The following is a 21,914-nucleotide window of genomic DNA, read 5'->3' on the forward strand; positions in this document are numbered from 1 at the left end:
ACATGACCTTAGGACAGTGTAGTTTGAATCTTGACCAACTGTTGACTTGTGCACATGACCTTATGACAGTGTAGTTTCAATCTTGACCAACTGTTGACTTGTGCACATGACCTTAGAAAAGTGTAGTTAGAATCTTGACCCACTGTTGACTTGTGCACATGACCTTAGGACAGTGTAGTTTGAATCTTGACCAACTGTTGACTTGTGCACATGACCTTAGAAAAGTGTAGTTAGAATCTTGACCCACTGTTGACTTGTGCACATGACCTTAGAAAAGTGTAGTTAGAATCTTGACCCACTGTTGACTTGTGCACATGACCTTAGGACAGTGTAGTTTGAATCTTGACCAACTGTTGACTTGTGTACATGACCTTAGGACAGTGTAGTTAGAATCTTGACCAACTGTTGACTTGTGCACATGACCTTAGGACAGTGTAGTTTGAATCTTGACCAACTGTTGACTTGTGCACATGACCTTAGAAAAGTGTAGTTAGAATCTTGACCCACTGTTGACTTGTGCACATGACCTTAGGACAGTGTAGTTTGAATCTTGACCAACTGTTGACTTGTGCACATGACCTTACGACAGTGTAGTTTCAATCTTGACCAACTGTTGACTTGTGCACATGACCTTAGAAAAGTGTAGTTAGAATCTTGACCCACTGTTGACTTGTGCACATGACCTTAGGACAGTGTAGTTTGAATCTTGACCAACTGTTGACTTGTGCACATGACCTTAGAAAAGTGTAGTTAGAATCTTGACCAACTGTTGACTTGTGCACATGACCTTAGGACAGTGTAGTTTGAATCTTGACCAACTGTTGACTTGTGCACATGACCTTAGGACAGTGTAGTTAGAATCTTGACCAACTGTTGACTTGTGCACATGACCTTAGAAAAGTGTAGTTAGAATCTTGACCCACTGTTGACTTGTGCACATGACCTTAGGACAGTGTAGTTAGAATCTTGACCCACTGTTGACTTGTGCACATGACCTTAGGACAGTGTAATTAGAATCTTGACCAACTGTTTACTTGTGCACATGACCTTAGGACAGTGTAGTTAGAATCTTGACCAACTGTTGACTTGTGCAAACAGACCATTGTTCTTTGACAGGACTTAAAGACTAATGGAAAACTGATTTTCATATACTTCAATAAATTCATTAAAATTTTATCGTTGATAGTCTTTATTATGTGGCATCTTTGTTTCTTTTTGCTTTCAAAATTTAATGACATAATGATCACAGCTGGGTCTGGTGGATTTGATTTCGAAGTTGTGAGAGCAACTACATTCTAACTTCTAAGGTTTAATTGACATCAGACTCTGTGTAAATCACATTTACAGAAATTATTGAAGAAATGTATGATGATAGACTGGTTCACTATTTTGTAACTCTTGTTTGTTAGCAGTGGAGGAAGTACTAAGAAGACCAGTCTCAGGAAGACTCCATCTTCTGTGTCCAAGAAATCAACAACATCAGAGGAGGATGATCTGATTGGAGGATTGTAGTTGCTGTAGATACTATTTCTGCTGATTTTAGCAAACAAAAATGGCCTAATTGAATTCGCTGTGTATTAGTTAGACTTAACCAAGTTTAATCTGACTTTTTATCTGAAAAATCAGTATAAACAATCTGACTTCACTCTCTTCATAAATGATGTTTTTATTGGATATGGGAAAGCCTATGCTACATTTAGTTTAACATATTAGTCTTTGGAACTGAAATACCAAATAGGATCAAAGAATTATAAAGTTAGTAGATTAGAAGAAAAAAATTCCACAGGTAAAAATAGTTATTATTAAAGTAATCCCTACTTGTAACCGAATTGATTAATTAGTATTAGAGTAAAAGGATTTCCAAATGAACACATGCCTTTAACCAGACTGGAAATTTTTACCCTTTTTACCCTTATTTTATTTTCTACACTTTTCCCATCACATATTACAAGTAATAGATACATTAGTTAATGGAGCAATTAGGATACATTCTGAAACATTTTTGTACGATGTAATGGAAGACTAGCCTTAAAAATGTTTTTTTTTTTCACTGTGAGTTTAATACATTTTTTATGTAAGCCATGAAGATAATGTCATTCCACAATATTTTCTTGTGTATAATTCCAACCCATATGCTAAAAGTTTGGACTTGGATCCAGTGTCATTCAGTACGTCAGCAGATCAGTTACTGTTGTTTTCAGTGTCTGCAATTTCAAGCAGTTTTACTCCATGATTTTCATGTTGATTATATACCAGCAGATTACACTGTTGGTAGTTGGGTATGTGATTTACACTGCTAGATATGATACATGTTTCTACTCAGATCTTGGCTCAGTCTGCTATATTAAATAATCCTGTTAACTTATCTTATGCAAGAAATTGTTAGATTACTTATGGAACTAGTTGTTAATGTTCTTGTAACAAGTCATTACATGATTCTATAATAATGATCAGAGTTAGATTTTTATACTTTTTGGTATTGTGAATATTTAACTCTTGCAATTGGTATCCTTTTTTACACATGCAGTCAGTATACTTATGTACCCTTGAAATTAGTATCCTTTTCTACCCTTCAAATTGGTATCCTTTTCTACCCTTCATATTAGTATCCTTTTCTACCCTTCAAATTAGTATCCTTTTCTACCCTTCAAATTAGTATCTTTTTCTACTCTTCATATTAGTATCCTTTTCTACCCTTGGAATTAGTATCCTTTTCTACCCTTCAAATTAGTATCCTTTTCCACCCTTCAAATTAATATCCCTTTCTACCCATGAAATAAGTATCCTTTTCTACCCTTGGAATTAGTATCCATTTCTACCCTTCAAATTAGTATCCTTTTCTACCTATGAAATTAGTATCCTTTTTCTTCCCTTCAAATTAGTATCCTTTTCTACCCTTCATATTAGTATCCTTTTCTACCCTTGAAATCAGTATCCTTATCTATCCCTGCAATTAGTATTCTTATCTACCATTGCAGTCATTATTCTTATCTAACCTTGCAGTCATTACTCTTATCTACTCTTGAAACCTGTGTCCTTATATATCCCATCAATCAGTATTCTTATCTACCACTGAAATCAATATCCTTAGCTACCTGTAACCATAATATAAACAGTAGGATTAACCCTGTGTATAAATAACCATGTTAGCATTTGTTAGAGAATCTTAGCACAAACTTGAATTTTGATAATTATCCTAGAATCATATAATAACTTTTTTGTGTATCAAGATACAGTTATTAATAGTTATTGATAAGTGATAACTGCTTGTTAAAATTAGAAAATGTTTTTACTGTGAAGGAGTAGCATTTAGCAAATATTTTTAACGTTGTATATGACTTTATTGTCACTGTTTATTCAACATTTAATTTTGGAACTTAAATAGCAGTCTGCTATGAGGCATATATTTTAAAATGCATTGTGTTTTTTTTAATTAGCTATTCAGACAATGCAGATAGATGTACTAGCAACTTTAGAACACTATTATTTTTAATCTTCTTATTCATCACAAGTGAAAAAAAATTTCTTAATTGTACAGTTATGATCTGATATTGAATTAGTTCTTCCTTATTTGAATGATGGCTAAATAAACCAACCAGCATTCAGCCAAGACCAAGCAAGCATTATGCATGGTGGCTGGCTTGACCAGACTCCTTTTTCCCCTACGGTTACACCCATGACAGTAATATAGGCATGTAATGTTTATCCATCTGACTATGTTTCTTTGCCCACCACACCTTTTTTAAGTTTTGTGTTTAGATCATTTTAGAATCTGGTGGTGCATCCATCCTTGTGGGAAAGTGAGACACCTGTTACTTTTTTGGGGCCAGTATTGTCAACAGTTTGTAATGGTTTAGGTTCATGTTTATTTGTGCATCTTTCCTAAACATTTGATACGTTTTCATCATACTTGGCAAGAGGTCAAGATGAAAGTATGAAAATTAATTCTGTGACATGATTCCTCCCCCCCCCCCAATCACCTTGGGGTCACAGTCATGGAATATGTTTATGATTATTTTGGTAAAGGTTTTTTATTTTTATTTTTCTTATATTTCCTAAACTTCTTGATGGATTTTGCTTGTACTTGAGATGAATGATTTTGAAGCCAATTCATTAATTGTCTCCATTGCTTACCAGTATGACTTTGGGTCAAGGTCAGTCTGAGAAAATTTGCATTAAGGGTTTTGTTAAAGTTTGTTTCAGTTGCTTATATTTCGTAAACCCCTTCATGGATTTGGTTCATACTTAGGATGAGTCATTCTGAAGCTGAGACAAATATTTCTGTGACATGCTCACTCTGCCTTTTGATCATTGTGTCAAGGTCACAAGTTTTGCATCATTGCTTTGAATGTGTACTTGTCACACAGCCCTGGCCTTTGTTTTCTAAAGTCAAGTTACAGGGTTTATACTCTTTCATTTAAGTAAGTCTGATCAAAGTGTAGTGTTAGTCATTCCCAAAGGTCAGTTTCTAGAATGCTTATTCCTTGGCTCATTGGAATGTTTACAGTCACTTGCATCTTCCACATACATGTAATATATGAGGACATGTCCCATTAGAAGAGAATTAAAACAAAAACTTACATTGACCTCAAATTAAGAATCACAAAATTCACCCTGCACAGTTCCAGTTTAAAAATTTTTTTTTTAAAGTCATCACAAACTGGAAATATGAAATTTACAAGACTTTGTCAGTGACTACTGTAGTAGTTATATCACCCTTTTTATGAGACAGCTTTGATTTCCAATTGTTCTAGACAAATTTCTTACATGTAAATGAACTCTATTGACAAATAACACAAGTGGAGCACACTTATTTTACACAAAAGCTATATAAGTAAGAAAGATTGATTTTCATGAACATTAGTTGTCCTGTCATTTTGCATCTAGAAAGGTAATGTACATCAAAAATTTTCATTTAATTAAATGAATCATTCCAGGCGTCAAAATTTCCTTTGTCGATCTCAAAAGGTAAATAAGTATTTTCTTAACACAATGAGCTATTCCATGATGTTGTCACATTTCTTTGTTGACGTACTGTATTATCTTGCACGAAGGAGTTATCTATAATTTATAAGTAGCCCCTCCCCCTTGTATTTGCACATCATGGTGTAGCAAGTACATCAAAGCTGTTTGGCAGAAAAGCCTCGAATTACATAGTCCTCATTGCTGGTAGCTATATTTCAAGCTTGTCTTACTCTTTTTCATGAAGAACTGCAATACAAAGGTTGGGTAACTCCTGTATCTTTAATTGTTTGATGATTTTTTTTTGGGTGGGTATAAATTCTTAGCCTGATGGTAAAACAACTGAAAAGGAAAGGTACTATATAACAGGCCAGTAATATTGTATCTTGTACAAAATGCATGCTTAACTTCTTTTGAGTACTGTTTTCAAAACAAACTGTTGACATTTGTAGTTGCAATTCAGAAATAAACATTCTACTACTTCCTTTTGTATTTATAGTTTTTCTTTAACTGATGATGTTGAAGTAATATTGGAAAGAAAATTCATTTCACGTTTACTTAAAAGTTACCTATCATATTTCTAATCTCATTCTTATTAAATGAGGTATCAGTCTTTTTAAAATTGATTTTCTGTACTTTTCATCACCTGTTAGTTGATAAACTGTGAATTCATTTATCTTTGTGGGCATTAATTAATGTGGAGTTCATGTTAATGGAAAACAAGACATAGCAGCCATTTTTCTGTTGAAGTTATTAATGACAGATTCTTAAGATTCTGGTTAAAGTTTATTTGCATATATATCCTAAACCCCATGATTATCATCATACTGTGCATGTATCACCATGAAGCAGTGTATCAACATTCTGAAGCTATGTACCATCAATAATCTATGTGTCATCATTAAGCAATGTATCACCATGAAGCAGTGTATCAACATTCTGAAGCTATGTACCATCAATAATCTATGTGTCATCATTAAGCAATGTATCACCATGAAGCAGTGTATCAACATGCTGAAGCTATGTACCATCAATAATCTATGTGTCATCATGAAGCTATGTATCGTCATGAAGCTATGTATTGTCATGAAGCTATGTATCGTCATGAAGCTATATCATCATGAAGCTATGTATCATCTTGAAACTATATCATCATTGTAAAGCTGTTTTGTCATGAAGCTGTGTATCATCATGAAGCTGTGTATCATCATGAAGCTATGTATTGTCATGAAGCTATGTATCATCTTGAAACTATATCATTGTAAAGCTGTTTTGTCTTGAAGCTGTGTATCATCATGAAGCTATGTATTGTCATGAAGCTATGTATCATCTTGAAACTATATCATCATCACAAAGCTATTTTGTCATGAAGCTGTGTATCATCATGAAGCTGTCTATCATGAAGCTATGTTTTGTCATGAAGCTGTGTATCATGAGCTTATGTATCATTTTACTGAAGCTGTGTGTTATCTTGAAGCCTTGTATCATCATGAAACTATATCAACATGAAGCTAAGACAATTCATTCTGTAACATGTTTGCATGTCCCTTTGTGGTAAGGTTTTGGCTTCTTTCTTTTTAAAATTTGTTTATATTCCCAACCCCACTGATGGATTTTGCTCATACTTTGTTTCTGAGTGGCCGAGTGGTCTAAAGCGCTCTCCGTTACGGATCACTGCCATCTCACCTCTGTCTGCGTGGGTTTGAGTCTCGGATTCGGCCAATGTGGGTATGTGAGAAAGCTTGCCAGTAGCTTCTCATGGGTCGGTGGTTCTTTCCGGGGTTTTTCCCAGGTTCTTCCTCCACCATTAATACTGGCCACCATGTATAGCCTATTGTGTGCTGAAAAATGGCGTTAAACCCTACAACAACAACTACAACAACATACTTTGTTTTAATCATAAAGCTAAGGCAGTCATTCTGTGACAATCTCATGTACTCTTTTGACCTTGGGATCAAAGTACAGACATAACAAGATTTTGGTTACAGTTTTTTTTCATTTGCTTATCATTCCGAAAACACTTGGATGCATTTTGTTAAAACTTGAGCTGAATCATTATTAAGCTAAAACTACTATTTCTGAACATGCTCACTCAACTGTTGTTACCTTGGGGTCAAGGTCACACATTTTAAATATGCACTTTTAATATAATAGTGATCTAAACATTCAGGTTCTGGCCACCTTTCTTGTTGTGCACAGAATGAAATTTTTGTGATCACTAAAATTCATAGATTGGGGATGATGGCATATAGTTTCCATAGAATAATCGTTGTTCAGTATGTTTGTTTCAACCACAAATTCCACAGAAATAGGTATCCCACAAATATTAGTGAATTCAAAGATTTATCATTTTGTACATAATGATTTACTTTGTTGAGCTCTTTTTGTTTTCCTCAAAACTTAAAACTGTTCAGATCTTTTTCCAGCAGTATGTCACTCATCAAGGTTGGAGAGGTTATTAGGTTGGGTTACAGATAAAAATGGAATATCAGGTGATTAGAGTGATTCCACTTGTCTAGCATCTGTGAGGAAAATATTTGCATATAAAAGTCAAAAATCATTTAAAGAATTTTAAATTAAACAAAATAAAAGCAAGCAGAGATTTCTTTAGATCATATTTTTTCCATTACTTGAATCTCTCCAGATAATTGTAAACAAAAACTAAGATAAATAACAAAGAAAATAGATTTATTGCCACTTTTTTAATTTTTTTATTTTAAAATATTGTCATCTTTACAAGAGTGCATATGCTTCAGAAATAGTAATTGCTTGTGTATATTATGCAATTAAAGTGAACCCTGCCTTAGCAGACACCTTTAAATTAAGGATGCCTTCTTACAGAGTGGAACATTGATAAATCCTGCAAGATTACCTACATATTTCACTTGATATAAGAGACAATGGTTCATAAAGACCAACAATCTGGTGATCACTTGAGTGTCCTGTTTATATGGGTTTCACTACAAGTCTGAACTTCAAGTCCTGTCAAGAAAGATGTACAATCATAAATTTCAGACCAGTTTATGGTAGGTTTTATGACAATAAAATGAATGAAAATGCATCTTTGCCATAAGTTGATGACAGAAAATTCTAATAGAATCAATGAATAGGCTGAATAAATGTTAAAGATGTTAAGGCCATCAAGTCATTTTATGAAACACTATCATGGGATCTAAATGGCTTTCTGATTTGCATGCTGTTGATAATGCAATGAGATTGAGGCAACTGGTGATTTTGTTTGCTAAATTTATTCATTTTCAACATGAAATGAGTCAGTGGAACACTTGACTTTTGCAAAATTAAGAAAATATTCAGACCTGCATCATGGTACTTCCACTATGTTTAGTATAAATGATTCAGGTTTTGCATACATAAAAAAATGCTGCTGTGAGTAATTAGTGTACATCCTGGACCACTTACTCTGTTCTCTCCACTTTAAACTGGATAAACCAGTAGCAAAATAAAAAAAATTAATAAAACACTGGTATATAGGTACAAAAAAGTACTATCATTTTCATTTTTCAAAACACCCTAAGCCACATGTGACCTCTCCCCCATTTCTCTGTTGAATACCTTATATATTTGCATATAAGTACAGTCCAACTGCAAACTCCACGAACCCAGATCTCCTGTTGCATGTTGTGCCAGCAGACTGGGTCTGTGCAGTTTGTTAGGAGTAGTCAATAAAACCAACAGCATAGACCCTGATGCACTATGCTATGGCTAATCAGGATCTTTGTTGTTTGTAGTTATAAGTGAGTATATATGGTACATTACCCAATCACATTAACACCAGGAACAACCTCTGCTACATCTCAAATCCAGTATTGCAGAAAGACAAATAATTTGCCTTTCCCATCTATGGGGCCGTCCATTTTGTACATATGCAAAACTCTGGCAAAGCTTGACCCCTCCCCCCATACACATGCATACTTTTTTTTACACACACCCCACCTGTGTATGTACGCTTGACACCCTCCCCCCTCCAATTCTATAGAACAGCCTATATTTAGTCCACGCAGAAATGATCAAGGATTAATAATATTAATAATAATAATAATGAGGACTTTGTATAGCACCTAATCTTTAGAAGCTCTAAGCGCTTTACAACATTAGACAACACCTATAAGATAAAAAAGCATATAATGATATGATTACAAAAACAAACACCATGAAATTAGAAAACATTAAAAAACATGCTGAGAATATTTAAGGAAACATTATTAGGTCTTTAAGTTTGTTCTTACAGTCGAAATAAGTGAGTTTTGAGAACCCTCTTGAATGTGATCACTGTGTCTTTGTGTCTAAGTTCAGTGGGCAATTCATTCCACGTTGCTGGGCCCTGGTATGCAAAAGAATGTGTTTAATAAAACAGTCCACTAACATTGAATGTCTGGTTGCATCAAAGAACTAAGCTGCATAACTTTGAAAAGATTGTCTAGTGTCCTCTAAAATTCAAACGCTGACTGAACCCACTCAAACAGGTTATGTATTAGAGAAATTATTATCTAGGCCCCCCCCCCCCGTTTCCTATGCATATGTACATTGTCAGTAGACCCCCCCCCCCATAAGCAAACATATGCATTTGGGTTACCCACTCACCACCCACCCCGCCCATCGAAAGTGATGCATGCAGTGCCTACAGTGACCATTGCATCAGGTCAGCTGTAGATAGAAGAACCAAGACTTATTGTGGAACAAATCATGATCTGGAACAAAGTGGTGTCTCTTCCTACAACAAACAATGACTTATCAAAGGAATTCCTCAGGAAAACTCCAACCAGAACTTATCATCAGCATGGATGTCAGCTCAGATAGGCTCCCTATTTCACAGCTTGTTGGTGGCAAATAGGGGTCAAAAGAGTTGCCTCTCCATATCAACATTCTAGAAATAAAGGCACATTTATGGCAGGACCAGTTGCATGGAATATATGTCCTTGACATGATTGACCATTCCTATGATGGTGTCCTACCTCCTCAAACGGGGAATAAAATCACCAGATGTACGTGTTCTGGTTTGGAAATTTCTCCAGTGGTGTGCACATATGAATACAATTAAATGGAATCACAAACTGCCCACCTTCATCTTTCTATTCCCTGACCTGGAAGCATGGACTATGGATACACTCAGTCAGTTGGAAGGGGTTTTGGGGATATGCCTATACCCCCCCCCCAAACAGTCTTGGTACCGAAAATAATTCAAAAAGTGAGGGGCCACAAATTTAGAGTGATTATAATAGATTGTCTCAGATGGGACAAGTCTTGGGTGAAAGATTGGTTTGATCTAGAGATATACTTTCCCAGAAAAATTCATCTGAGACCAAAACTGCTCAAACAGCAACAGTTGCAGGTGTTTCATTCAGCTCAGACAGCTTACTGCTTAAAGCCTGGTTCTTGTACAGGGAGCATTGGAAGAAGACAAATTTAATCTTTCTGTTATGGAAAGAATCTCACAAGCTGGAAGGCCCTTGACTTTGAAGTTGTTTGAGGGAAAATGGTGCCTCATCTCCACAATTGGCCATTTGTCTCTGGCTTTTATCTGAGGAGGAATGGTTAGTACCCACAACAGTCAAAGGCTAACCAATCAATTATCTCAGATTCAGGCATCAAGGTAGAGCAGATATGGTCACATCAATGATTTATCATATCTTTTAGCCACTTCTGACTTAAATATGCCCAATCACTCACCTGTTTCACAAGTGGAATTTTGTTTTGCAAGTGGAATTTGTTATTGATGCTGACACGGCTTAATCCAGATCATTCACAGACCATAGCAAGCAGGAGCTTAAAGCAACAAAATGTGTTTCTTGATAGCTCTAGCTTTTGGGTAAGATGGTTCTGATGATGTAACCATGCTAAATAGCAAAGAACAGGCTGCTGTCAATGGGCAATCAGAAAGTGCTCATCTATCCCAACCATTGATCATTTTAGGAAGGCAGTGATGCAGGACCCAGTCCATGTGCTCAAATACTACTTAAAAAACATGGAAATGTGCCAAGGGGCCAAACAACACTATTTCTTCCAGTTAAGCTGGGGAAAGATGATATAACCCTGACATAGTGGCTAAAGTGGGTAGCATGCTCTGTGTATTCCAAGATCTCAAAAGATTAAGTTCACTTCATGATAATCTCATCTCGTGAAATCAGAGTGATTTCTCCTCATGTTCAGGTAGAATATGGCAATCAGAGATATAACAGATGCAATATAATAGATATAGATGCAATATAATAGATGCATTTGGCTTCTCAGGCTTCTGTCCGTATGATCTAGTTTCAGAGACAAGAATTTAATCTGATAGGTCTGGTAGATGCAGACCAGACCATCATCAGACCATCACCATCTCAGTTTGAAGCCAGCACAGGCTTACTATGGGTGTAGAACACCACTTTCAGTGGATTCATGCCTTGATTGTACCTAACACAAAAGTAATTTGGTTCATTTTCTGAATACTCTCATCATGGCTTATAAGACTGTCATCTGTACTGGTCTTAGATTAAGAGTGTGGTTTACCCTCGTAGGGAAAAATCTTTATTTTCTGGAGGGTAATCGTGATAGAGGTAGTTACCTACATTACCTCAGTTTTACCTCCATGTATTAAGTATTCTTCTAACATTAATGTGATCAAGGAATGTATTCCAAGGAGAAAGCAAATTTTTCATAAGTTTTTCCAATAGTACTTACCAATCATATTGCTTCTAAACTCTCCCACACCTCACTGAAATTGTGAGTATTCTTGTTGAGGTATCACTTAAGCTAGAACTAAGTGAGCATCTGTTGCCACCAAGTGGTGATCAGGGGAGGTAAAGAGAAGAGTTCCATTCCTCTTTCCTTTGCATATATGTGTATGTATGTATATGTATATGTATATATATATATATATATATATATATATATATATATATATATATATATATATATATATATGGAAAGATGACATTTTTCTTCTTCTTTAATTGCTGGATTTGAGAGATAGTGGAGTTCTATGTAACTTTAGAATGTTTTCTAAGAGAAACATAATAAACATAATTCTATTTTTTTTTAAATTGATTTTTCAAACATTTTCTCCAAATCATTCAATATCATTTTTTCAGACTTTGTTTTAGAATAAAGGCACCATTCTTCAAAAGTTCTCAACAAACCACAGACCACCAGTTTTTCAAAATATTTATAAAATCTCAAGACCAACATTTCTAACAAAATGTTTAAAAAAACCCACTCTAGACAACTATTTCAAAATAGTGAAAACCCCTATTTTCAAAGTACCTTAAAATTAGAATTTCCTAAGTTAAAAAACAGCTTAGACAAAAAAAATTCAAAAATATTTAAGACAAATCTAAATGACCATGTTCAGCTATCAAGAGAAAAGTGATAGTGTTGACTGAAGAGAACAAGTACATGAAAAGAAGTTGCTCTTTAACAAATTTAAGAGATTTGTGATTATGAGGTTAAAATTAAATGGAATGGTCCCAGGAGTCTTACCAAAAGTCACCAATTTATCTATTAACTAAAAGAAAATATGAAAATCACTTAAATATTTCAACCTAAAAAAGTAATCAAAGAGAGAAAGTTAATTAAAAGATTAAAGAAATTAAAATTACTAGGCTATACAGAAGTTTTGGGCTTTCTCACCATTATCACAGAAGTTGCCCAGTAATTCTGTAATCTAAATAATTTATTAATTTTATTTACAAAATCGAAGCAATCTTATATAAATTGTACATGAAATAGACAACTATTATCTGGTGATACCAATGATGCTAATAGTCCAGAATAATCAATCATTTATAAACTTCTATATTAATTTTGTATCACTCATAGTCCCAAAAAAGTATCTTATAGATATAATGAAGTTAGCATTGCTTATAAATTCTTCTGTTTCTGACTTAATTAGAGGAATATATATACTGTATCTTACAAACTTTCTAATTTTTCCAATCTAATTGAAATTTCTGAAAATTATGTTTCTGTTTTAGATGAAATATTACAAGCCAAGTTAGAAAAGGTTATGTCATTGAGACTGAAGAAGAAAACATGAAGATGCAATATTTTGATTTTGTTAACTTCAAAATTATTACCATTTTCATTTTATTTTAGTTTTCAGAATTCTTTCCTCATTTTTCAGTGAGGTAATATCCTTGTGATTTTCATGAAATGTTAATTGTAATTCTAAAAAAGATTTTTTTTATAACAAGGAATTCAGTTTTTATTGATAACTTTTAACAAAATATTTTTTTTCCAAATTTTTTCATGGCATTTCGATTATAGAGCATATTTTTTTATAACTATTTGAGACTGTATATAAGTAAAAATTAGTCTCTGATAATAACATTGTTCCTTTTACATGCAAATCAAAGAATGTGCAGTTAAAAAAGTCATTAAATATTTTTTTATTTAAGTACATCATATCTAATTTACACAAAAATAATTTGAAGTAAATGGATGGTAAGAGTATTTTATGAAATCTGTATTGTGATCCCAAAAAAGTCTATTTATGTACACAAATGTAAAACAGTTATGGAGTCGGATAAAAATGATACAACACTCAGAATTTAATCGATAGCTAACAGATCAAGAAATATACAACATAAACAGGCTAAACAGAAATTTTCATTTAGAAAAGTTTGTTACACACAGATATTCATGACATGAAAGGATATAAAAAGAAAATACTGTATATAAATTTATTTTAAGTTTTGTGTTTTCTTTCATTGTCTAAGGGGACTTTTTAACAGAATTGCCAGATCTTTCAATATTATCAACTTTTGTTGCTAAACTCATATACCTGCACAATCTAATTAATCTCCCTCTAGACAAGTCCTATTTGTGTCATATTGACTATGGTCCCCATTTATGTTAGTCCTACCAATATCTGTGGAGTCCTGGTCTTCAAGACTCCCATTATGGCACTGAGGCGAATCACAGACTGGAGTCCTAATTAGGTCACATTTTGCTGATTTATCATCTACTACGGTCCAATGGCTGCACTGTGGCAGGTCCTCATTCTTGGAAGTATTGTTTCTGGCAAACTGAGACAAGTCCTCAGCTAAATAAGCCCTATCACTCTCTAGTGGTTGCACAATGTCATCTCCAATAGTCCATTTGATATGATGTGAAGTGTCATTTAAATTAAACTGTGGGTCGCATAATTTTAACATGGAGTTTGTATCATGGTGTGTTAGGTCCTCACTGTCAGAACAATTTTCTCCGTCAGTTTTGTCAAATGATTTCAATCCAGATTCAGTACTGACAAGCTCGTCTACATGACCAGAAGCACCTCTATTTATTTTTGGGAGATCTTCACACTTGAGTATCCTAGTACCATCAATGTCCGTGAGCGTCCTATGCCTGTTAGATGCCGATCTGAAATAACTGCCATCAAGGAATTCAGTGTCAGTGGAATCAACGCTGAGATTGTTTAATGATGAGATCTTCCTTGCATAAAATGGACACATAAGTCTGAACATCTCATCCATTTTAATGCTATTTACAGATTTTTCCGCAGAAGTGGAGCACTCCTGAATAGCAGTGTGATGTGTGTTGTCATCAGAATAGGTACTGGTGAGACCTTGAGATTTAATCTGTGTGTTATAGACTGGGATAGGTATTGATAGATTACAACCAGTAGAATTTGGGTCTCTAAATACTGATATTTTTTCAACAGTTGTCAATTCCTTCCTGCTTTTTTCCAAGTCAATCTTGTGATCATTATTACTACTCTCTGTCCTGCCAGAAATCTCATTGATGAAAAGCAAGGGTAACACATTTACATCAACATCTGTATCTTCAGAGACCACACAATCCAGCTGCCCATGGCTGTCTGTGGATAACTGATTGCAGGTTAAGAATACATCATCCTCCATCTTTTCATATTGCTCAGCTGATAAAGAGGGGTCACAAGGAACAACATTGCTACCATCAGTGTCCTTGACCCTTTCTGCAACCTTCACCTTTTCTTTTAATATACCTTCAATATCGTGCTCCTTATTGGTCTTACTGAGTGACTTGTTTGAACAAGTGAACTTGGCAGAAAGTGCTGAAAAATCAAATATAAGTTTATTTACAGCCACATGGCTAAGTTATACCTGAAAGGCATGAATAAGTGACAAAAGAAATGAAAAGAATCTCTGATGAAACTGTAAGCATAAACTAAAAATAGCATGGCCATTTTTTGTACTGGCTCCAACTGAATGGGTATTGAGGTTGTTGCACAGAGTCAGTCATATGCAAATTACTCGATAAAATATGGTAACATTCATTCTTGATAGTGATATTGTCTAATATCGTGTTAAATAGTTAGCGTCCTTTCCAATATGATTGATAAGAAAAAAATATTTAAAGTTAGTCATTAGCCAGAATTTCATAAAATATTTTCAAAATCTGCTAATCAAAACGACCCATCTGATATCAAATAAAAGAGGTGGATGTTAGAATTTTTTATATAAACTTAGATTAATGACTATTCATGGTTGGATAGGGGTCATAACTCTGTAAAATATGGTAAAAATTGGTCAAGGTCCAATTGATCTGGGACCTTGTTGAGTATGTATTATTTAGATTTTTAACGTAGCTTTAACAATTTTTCAGTCAAATCGCTATGATGTCTGCAGTGTGGCAGTTTATAGTGTTGTCTAGCACTGGGGCATCATGCCGCAGACGTGTAACATGATGTCCCACCCAGTCACATTATCCTGACACCAGGCTGACCAGTCTTTACACTAACTCGTAATGCTGAGCGCCAAGCAAGGAAGCTGTGTTAGTACCATTTTTGTAAGTCTTTGGTATGACTCAACCGGGGATTGAACCCATGACCTCCTGCATCCAAGGCGGACGCTCTAACCACTAGGCCACTGGAGAGGTCCATTAAAAGTCTGTAAAATTGGGTAAAATTTGGTCATCAATGAACTCTTATTATGTTAAAGTTTCACTGGGAATTTGACTGAAATAAAATAAAAATACTGCACTGTTCACAAGCCATTGAAATGCCTATTATAAGCCAATCAAAAGCAAGAACACTTAGAAATACAAGCCAGATCAGCTCATCGTTGAAATTTAGCTGACCTCTTGTTAAGACAACGCATCACAGCAAATCTGCTTAACATCAAATGAAAATTATGTTGCTGATGTTCACAATTGCAATACCAGTACTAATATGATCAAGGGTCACAACTCTAAGAAATATAACAAAATTTACTTATGAACAAACTCATCTGCACCGTTAGAGAGATGAAGCACAAATAGTTTAGCAACTCTTGCATGAATATTAAAGTATCATGAGAGAGGTGTGTGTGTGTGTGTGTTCATTCTTTCTTCTTTTTAATCTCGCACTAAATTTATAAAATGTTCCAAAGTTAATGCATGTCTTACTAAACTCTTCATGCAGAGTGTTACATATGCACTGGTACAGTTTTCACAGACAAGCATTTACATGCAGAGTGTAATAAATATGCACTAGAACAGTTTACACAGACAAGCATTTACAGGTTTTCCAGTAATGCATCCTTGGCCTTATTGCTGATGGCACTGAGGAACGGAATGTTGGTTTGTAATAACAATAAGATGAGTCACTCCATCCTGCCATCTAAGGAATGATGAATTCAGGAGAGACGCTTAAGCAATTACCTCCCTTGATGCACAAACCACAATGCAATATTTATCATTTAAACATCACATAAACTGTAGAATCAGTTCAGTGGGGCAAATAATAAGAAAGCATACATTCTAAATTTTGGTAATTATCCTGATTCCCAAGATTTCCAAGCCCCCGAGAGATATGAGGATCTGTCAGCATACTAGATATTTCAAATGATCCCATTCCAGATGAGATGCTAGTAGAAGCAGGGAATATATATTATATATAGTGCAGTGTGCAATGGCAGATCTGGTTCTACATTGTTTGCAGGTGTATAAACATTTATATGATTATATATGAAAAACAGAAGAAAATAGATGCAGAAAGAAGACTACCTTCTTGATCATAAAAACTTGGAGAAACTTCCTGTTGAATGGTTTTAAAATTGGCAACACTTGTTGCGGCATGCATACCATGAAGATCAAACCCATTCTCAGAGGATCTGCAAAAATCCACAATAAACAATGAAAGTGTGACAGAAACAAACACAAAATACCCAGATTGTACTAATTGATAATCACAAGTTTCCATGCAATTTATTTACATTTTTTTTGATTGAATTGCATAATATAACTGTGTGATCTGACATTTAAATTTACATATAAAGTTTCCAACTCTTTAAGTTTTACATAATTTTGTGCAGTTATTCAAGTATTTTTTTTTTTTCATTAACAGATTTTTTAACAAATGGTTCTAATATAACTTCAATACCTTATTAATGATTTTATATTGTACTTGGTCTTCTCTATGATGACTGGTGACCAGTACTTGATAATAAATAGTTGCAAAATCATTTATTTACAGAAAAATATAAATATCTGGTTATAAGTAAATACATGTATATATATACACCATTCCTTCAATAACTCATGCCCTAATAACTTGCGAACCCACTTATAACGTGGGGTCAGACATGGATCCCATTTTTTAAACCAGAAAAGACCCCAAAAATTGATCCCTATTTGTTGAACTTGAAGAAAATCATGATCAAAATTGGTAACAGAAACTTTTATATATTGCTCATTTTATCATCAAAAACGGTAGATAGAACCTGTAAATTTTAATCAACATTATGAAATATCAAATTTAAAAATAGGTCATAAATTTTTTTACATTTTCTTTCCAAACGACATTCTAAGTATACTGCAATTAATCATACGTAAAGAAATTTTGATCAATGAAAATGTCACTTATGCCGAGGGGAGGCAGTACTTTAAAACGTAAATACAAATTACATAATTATTTTATCAATTGAAATTTGTTCTAGTTCTATATTTTAGTTCCTTTTAAGAGTAATTATCATAAATGCATTGTGTCCTCTTGTAATTAAACGTAAAATGTGTCCATCTACCGTAACAGCTATATCCAATAGCGTTTCTCTGAGAACCTAATTAAGTACCAACCATGTCTGGATAACTGACTTGCGGAAGTATTTGTTGTATTGTTGCATTGAATTAAAAGCTGGCCTCCTTTGTATTATCATGTTATTTATGTCTTTTGAATCAAATAAAGGAGGTGGAATAAAAGAAAAGTTACAAGGCACGAAAATCCTACAAACCTAAAATCTAGCGGCCCCGGTCATATGTTGGGTGAACTCACTTCATTTGATGAATCGAACACTTATAAATTTTATTTTGTATGTAATATAAACTACCTTAAATTAACCAACTCTTTCATAACTGTGATCAAAGATAGCAAGGCAGCGAAGCGAAATGAATACTTCATAAAATAAAGAGCTTGATTTCGCAGATACGGAACATTGTGGGCAAGTGATTTTCAGAGAATTCCTGAACTGGCGCTTAGCGATATCCTCCAGGATGATAAGAAGTTTCATTATTACTTCCAATGAAATCACCACATCAATATTTTACTAATTGAACAATACAATTATTGAGTTTCGACACAGACGATTTTGCGTATTTTTGAAAAAAAAGGAATCTTTTTTAGTGGTGTATCAACAGTTAGTCTAGTTCCCTGCTCTGTGGACTCCTGATTTGGCAGGATACTATTAAACACCACTAAGGGAACCAGACTCATCAAGAAAACAACAAGCAGTGATGTAATGCACAGATTTTTCACATACACATGATGGTTGTTGAAAACAGTTGGAACGATCTTTCACATGTTGGACATTTTGAAAATAAATGTTACTTAAACAGAATAACAAACAACTTCATTAGAAAAAGTGCGTTATTAAAAATTATTATCGATGTGATTGTAAAATGAGGATTCAGTCATTAAACAGCCCAGTTTCCTAACGACGCTGCCCCCACCATGGTTTTCTCAATGTCAAAGCAAATTTCTTCAATTTTTGGAGGTCCCTCGTTAACTTGCACCCTCGCTTATAGTGCGGTCTATGTTTGTGGACCCCCATTGTGTGCGAGTTATCGAGGGAGAGGTGTACAAGAGCACACCTACCTTAAAACTAGAATCATGTTGTAATGAAGGGCTGTATACCAGGAATCATGTTATAATGTAGGGATTTATAACAGGAATCATTTTATAATGAAGGACCTTAACACATGAATGATGTATTACGTGCTTAGGCTCTTACAAAACATAACAAGACAAAAGTGAAGACAAAAAGCTTTATAAAATTTAACAAATAATTTATTTCCCTAGAAAAACAAGGTAAAAATGAGAAATAGAACTTACGGTTTTATGAATCAAATCCAAAAATAATCCAAGAATTAAAAAATAGAAGTCCTATTATTAAAAGTCCCAAATGAATCTGAGTTTGAATCCTGATGAAATCCAAAATGGAAGATGATGACATATGCTGTGGTCAGCGTTGTACTGATGTATCAACAGTTCTTTGTTGAATCACAGAAAATAATATTCCAATTTGAATTCTGAATAAATTTTGATAAATGTCCTTATCCAAGAATTAATTTAGAGCACTAGTATTTCCAGGGAAAATAATCACTTTTCTTTAAAATAATTTGAAGAAAATTAGTCAGCCCCAAGACTGGTGAGAACATAAAACACCTGTAGGTCTCCAGTGTTAAGGCAAGTATGACTATTATTTCTCAAAACATCAACAATAAATGTAGCTACAATGCAAAACAGATGCCAAGATGTGGGTCAATCCTCTGGAAAACCTAATTGATACATGTTATTTAACATGAAGTCCAAGTATGGCCTTGATCCTACTTTATGAATCTTACTCTGAGAAAGAATATAATAAAAGGTGTTTACTTCAAACTATCACTGGTTCTAAATCAAGGTCAGGAACCAGGTGAGCATTAGATACAATGTTTCTATAAAGTTGCTTATGTCAAATTATTTTTAAAAAGTCAGTCAGAACTGAACTCTATCCCAGTAAATAAAGTTACATTAAAATAGCAAGTAATGGAATAAAAAAAAACAATGTAAAACTTACAAACAAACAATTAAATTAAATCAAATATAAATTAAATCAAATATACATAAAACATGTTATAATGAAGGACCATATAACAGGAACAATGTCATAATGAAGGCACTTATAGCATAAATCATGTCATAATGAAAAGCCTTATAACAGGAATCATGTTATAATGAAGGACCTTATAACAGGAATCATGTTACAGCAAAGGGCTTTATAACAGGAATCACAAAGGGCCTTCAAGTGAGAAGGTACTGTAGTATTCATTGTAATGACCACTTCATTATTATTATGAATAATTTTGTTTAGATCCAAAAAAGTTTAATTAAACAGTGAGCAACTAATATAATTTTCTTGTTCCTAATAATTTTCTCAGAAGTAGTATTAATAGCCCTACCTGTACTCAAAGGACTTCAGTTTGTCCTCCTTGATTTGTTTGAGGATCTTGGCTGTTCTCTCTTCACCCTGCCTTCCTGCCAGCCAGTATGTGTTCATTTCACCCTTGCCCTGAACATATAGTCAGATGTCAGTAATGTTGAAATGCAGTGAAACCCGTCTTAAAAGATGCTACTGAATAAAGGACACTACTGTTTTAAGGGACACCTGTTTTAAGGGACACTACTGTTTTAAGGGACACTTCTGTTTTAAGGGATACTACTGTTTTAAGGGACACTTCTCTTTTAAGGGATACTACTGTTTTAAGGAACACTTCAGTTTTAAGGGATACTACTGTATTAAGGGTTTATTCTATTTCAAAGGATACTACTGTTTTAAGGGACACTTCTGTTTTAAGGGATACTACTGTTTTAAGGGACACTTCTATTTTAAGGGATACTACTGTCTTAAAGGACACTTCTGTGTAAAAGATACCAAGGTTGAATCAGAACATGTATATCAGCATACATGTCACACATAGAACTGTGTATTAGGATGTTGCCATTGTTGTTGATGATGTGGGGTTTAACACCATTTTTCAGCACAAGATAGGCTATACATAGTGGAGGAAAAACCCAGGAAGAACCACCAACCCATGGGAAACTACTGGCAAGTTTTTTCATGTATTGACATTGGCCAAGCCTAAGACTTGAACCCACACTGACAGGTTAGATGGCAGTGATCCATAACAGTGAATGCTTTAGACCACACTGCTGCTCAAGGTCCTTATATCAGGATGTATGAGGATACATATCATATTGGAATTTGTGTATCAGGATGCATATCATACTGTGATCTGTGTATCAGTATGCATATCATATTGGGATTTGTGTATCAGGGTTCATATCATACTGGGATCTGTGTATCAGGGTTCATATCATACTGGGATCTGTGTATCAGGGTTCATATCATACTGGGATCTTTGTATCAGGATGCATATCATACTGGGATCTGTGTATCAGGGTTCATATCATACTGTGATCTGTGTATCAGGGTTCATATCATACTGTGATCTGTGTATCAGGATGCATATTATACTGTGATATGTGCATCAGGATGCATATCATATTGGGATTTGTGTATCAGGGTTCATATCATACTGTGATCTGTGCAGCAGGGTTCGTATCATACTGGGATCTGTGTAGCAGGGTTCATATCATACTGTGATCTGTGTATCAGGGTTCATATCATACTGTGATCTGTGTATCAGGGTTCATATCATACTGGGATCTGTGTATCAGGGTTCATATCATACTGTGATCTGTGTATCAGGGTTCATATCATACTGGGATCTGTGTATCAGGGTTCATATCATACTGTGATCTGTGTATCAGGGTTCATATCATACTGTGATCTGTGTATCAGGATGCATATCATATTGGGAACTATGTATCAGGATATATATCATATTGGAATACATGTGTCAGGATACATATACTGGGATCTATGTATCAGAATACATATACTAGGATTTGTGTCTCAGGATACATACAACATCAGAGCTGTATATCATATTGGATC

At 34.4% G+C, this 21,914-nt stretch overlaps 2 protein-coding genes across 5 annotated transcripts in view; one reads left to right on the forward strand and one right to left on the reverse strand.

Annotated features, from left to right (window-relative positions):
• Positions 1 to 5,446, forward strand: part of LOC149787656 (DNA repair protein XRCC4-like) — a 70,520-nt gene extending 65,074 nt beyond the window's left edge. The window contains exon 12 of one of the 2 annotated variants that reach the window (XM_089973855.1): positions 1,410 to 5,446. In XM_089973855.1, coding sequence (XP_089829981.1) covers positions 1,410 to 1,512 — 103 coding nt within the window. In that variant the 3' untranslated portion in view covers positions 1,513 to 5,446. The remainder of the gene's footprint in view (positions 1 to 1,409) is intronic. The other variant, XM_089973856.1, reaches the window with a different exon arrangement.
• A 6,563-nt stretch (positions 5,447 to 12,009) lies between these two features.
• The window catches only part of LOC149787657 (soluble guanylate cyclase 89Db-like), a 351,631-nt gene continuing 341,726 nt past the window's right edge, over positions 12,010 to 21,914 (reverse strand). For all 3 annotated transcript variants that reach the window (XM_089973848.1, XM_089973849.1, XM_089973847.1), the window contains 3 exons: positions 20,356 to 20,465; positions 16,927 to 17,033; positions 12,010 to 14,995 (listed from right to left, as the gene is read on the reverse strand). In XM_089973848.1, coding sequence (XP_089829974.1) covers positions 13,758 to 14,995; positions 16,927 to 17,033; positions 20,356 to 20,465 — 1,455 coding nt within the window. In that variant the 3' untranslated portion in view covers positions 12,010 to 13,757. The remainder of the gene's footprint in view (positions 14,996 to 16,926; positions 17,034 to 20,355; positions 20,466 to 21,914) is intronic.

Source organism: Sinohyriopsis cumingii, chromosome 11 (genome assembly GCF_028554795.1).
Source record: "Sinohyriopsis cumingii isolate HCF-2022 chromosome 11, ASM2855479v2, whole genome shotgun sequence".
NCBI classification, from domain to species: Eukaryota; Metazoa; Mollusca; class Bivalvia; order Unionida; family Unionidae; genus Sinohyriopsis; species Sinohyriopsis cumingii.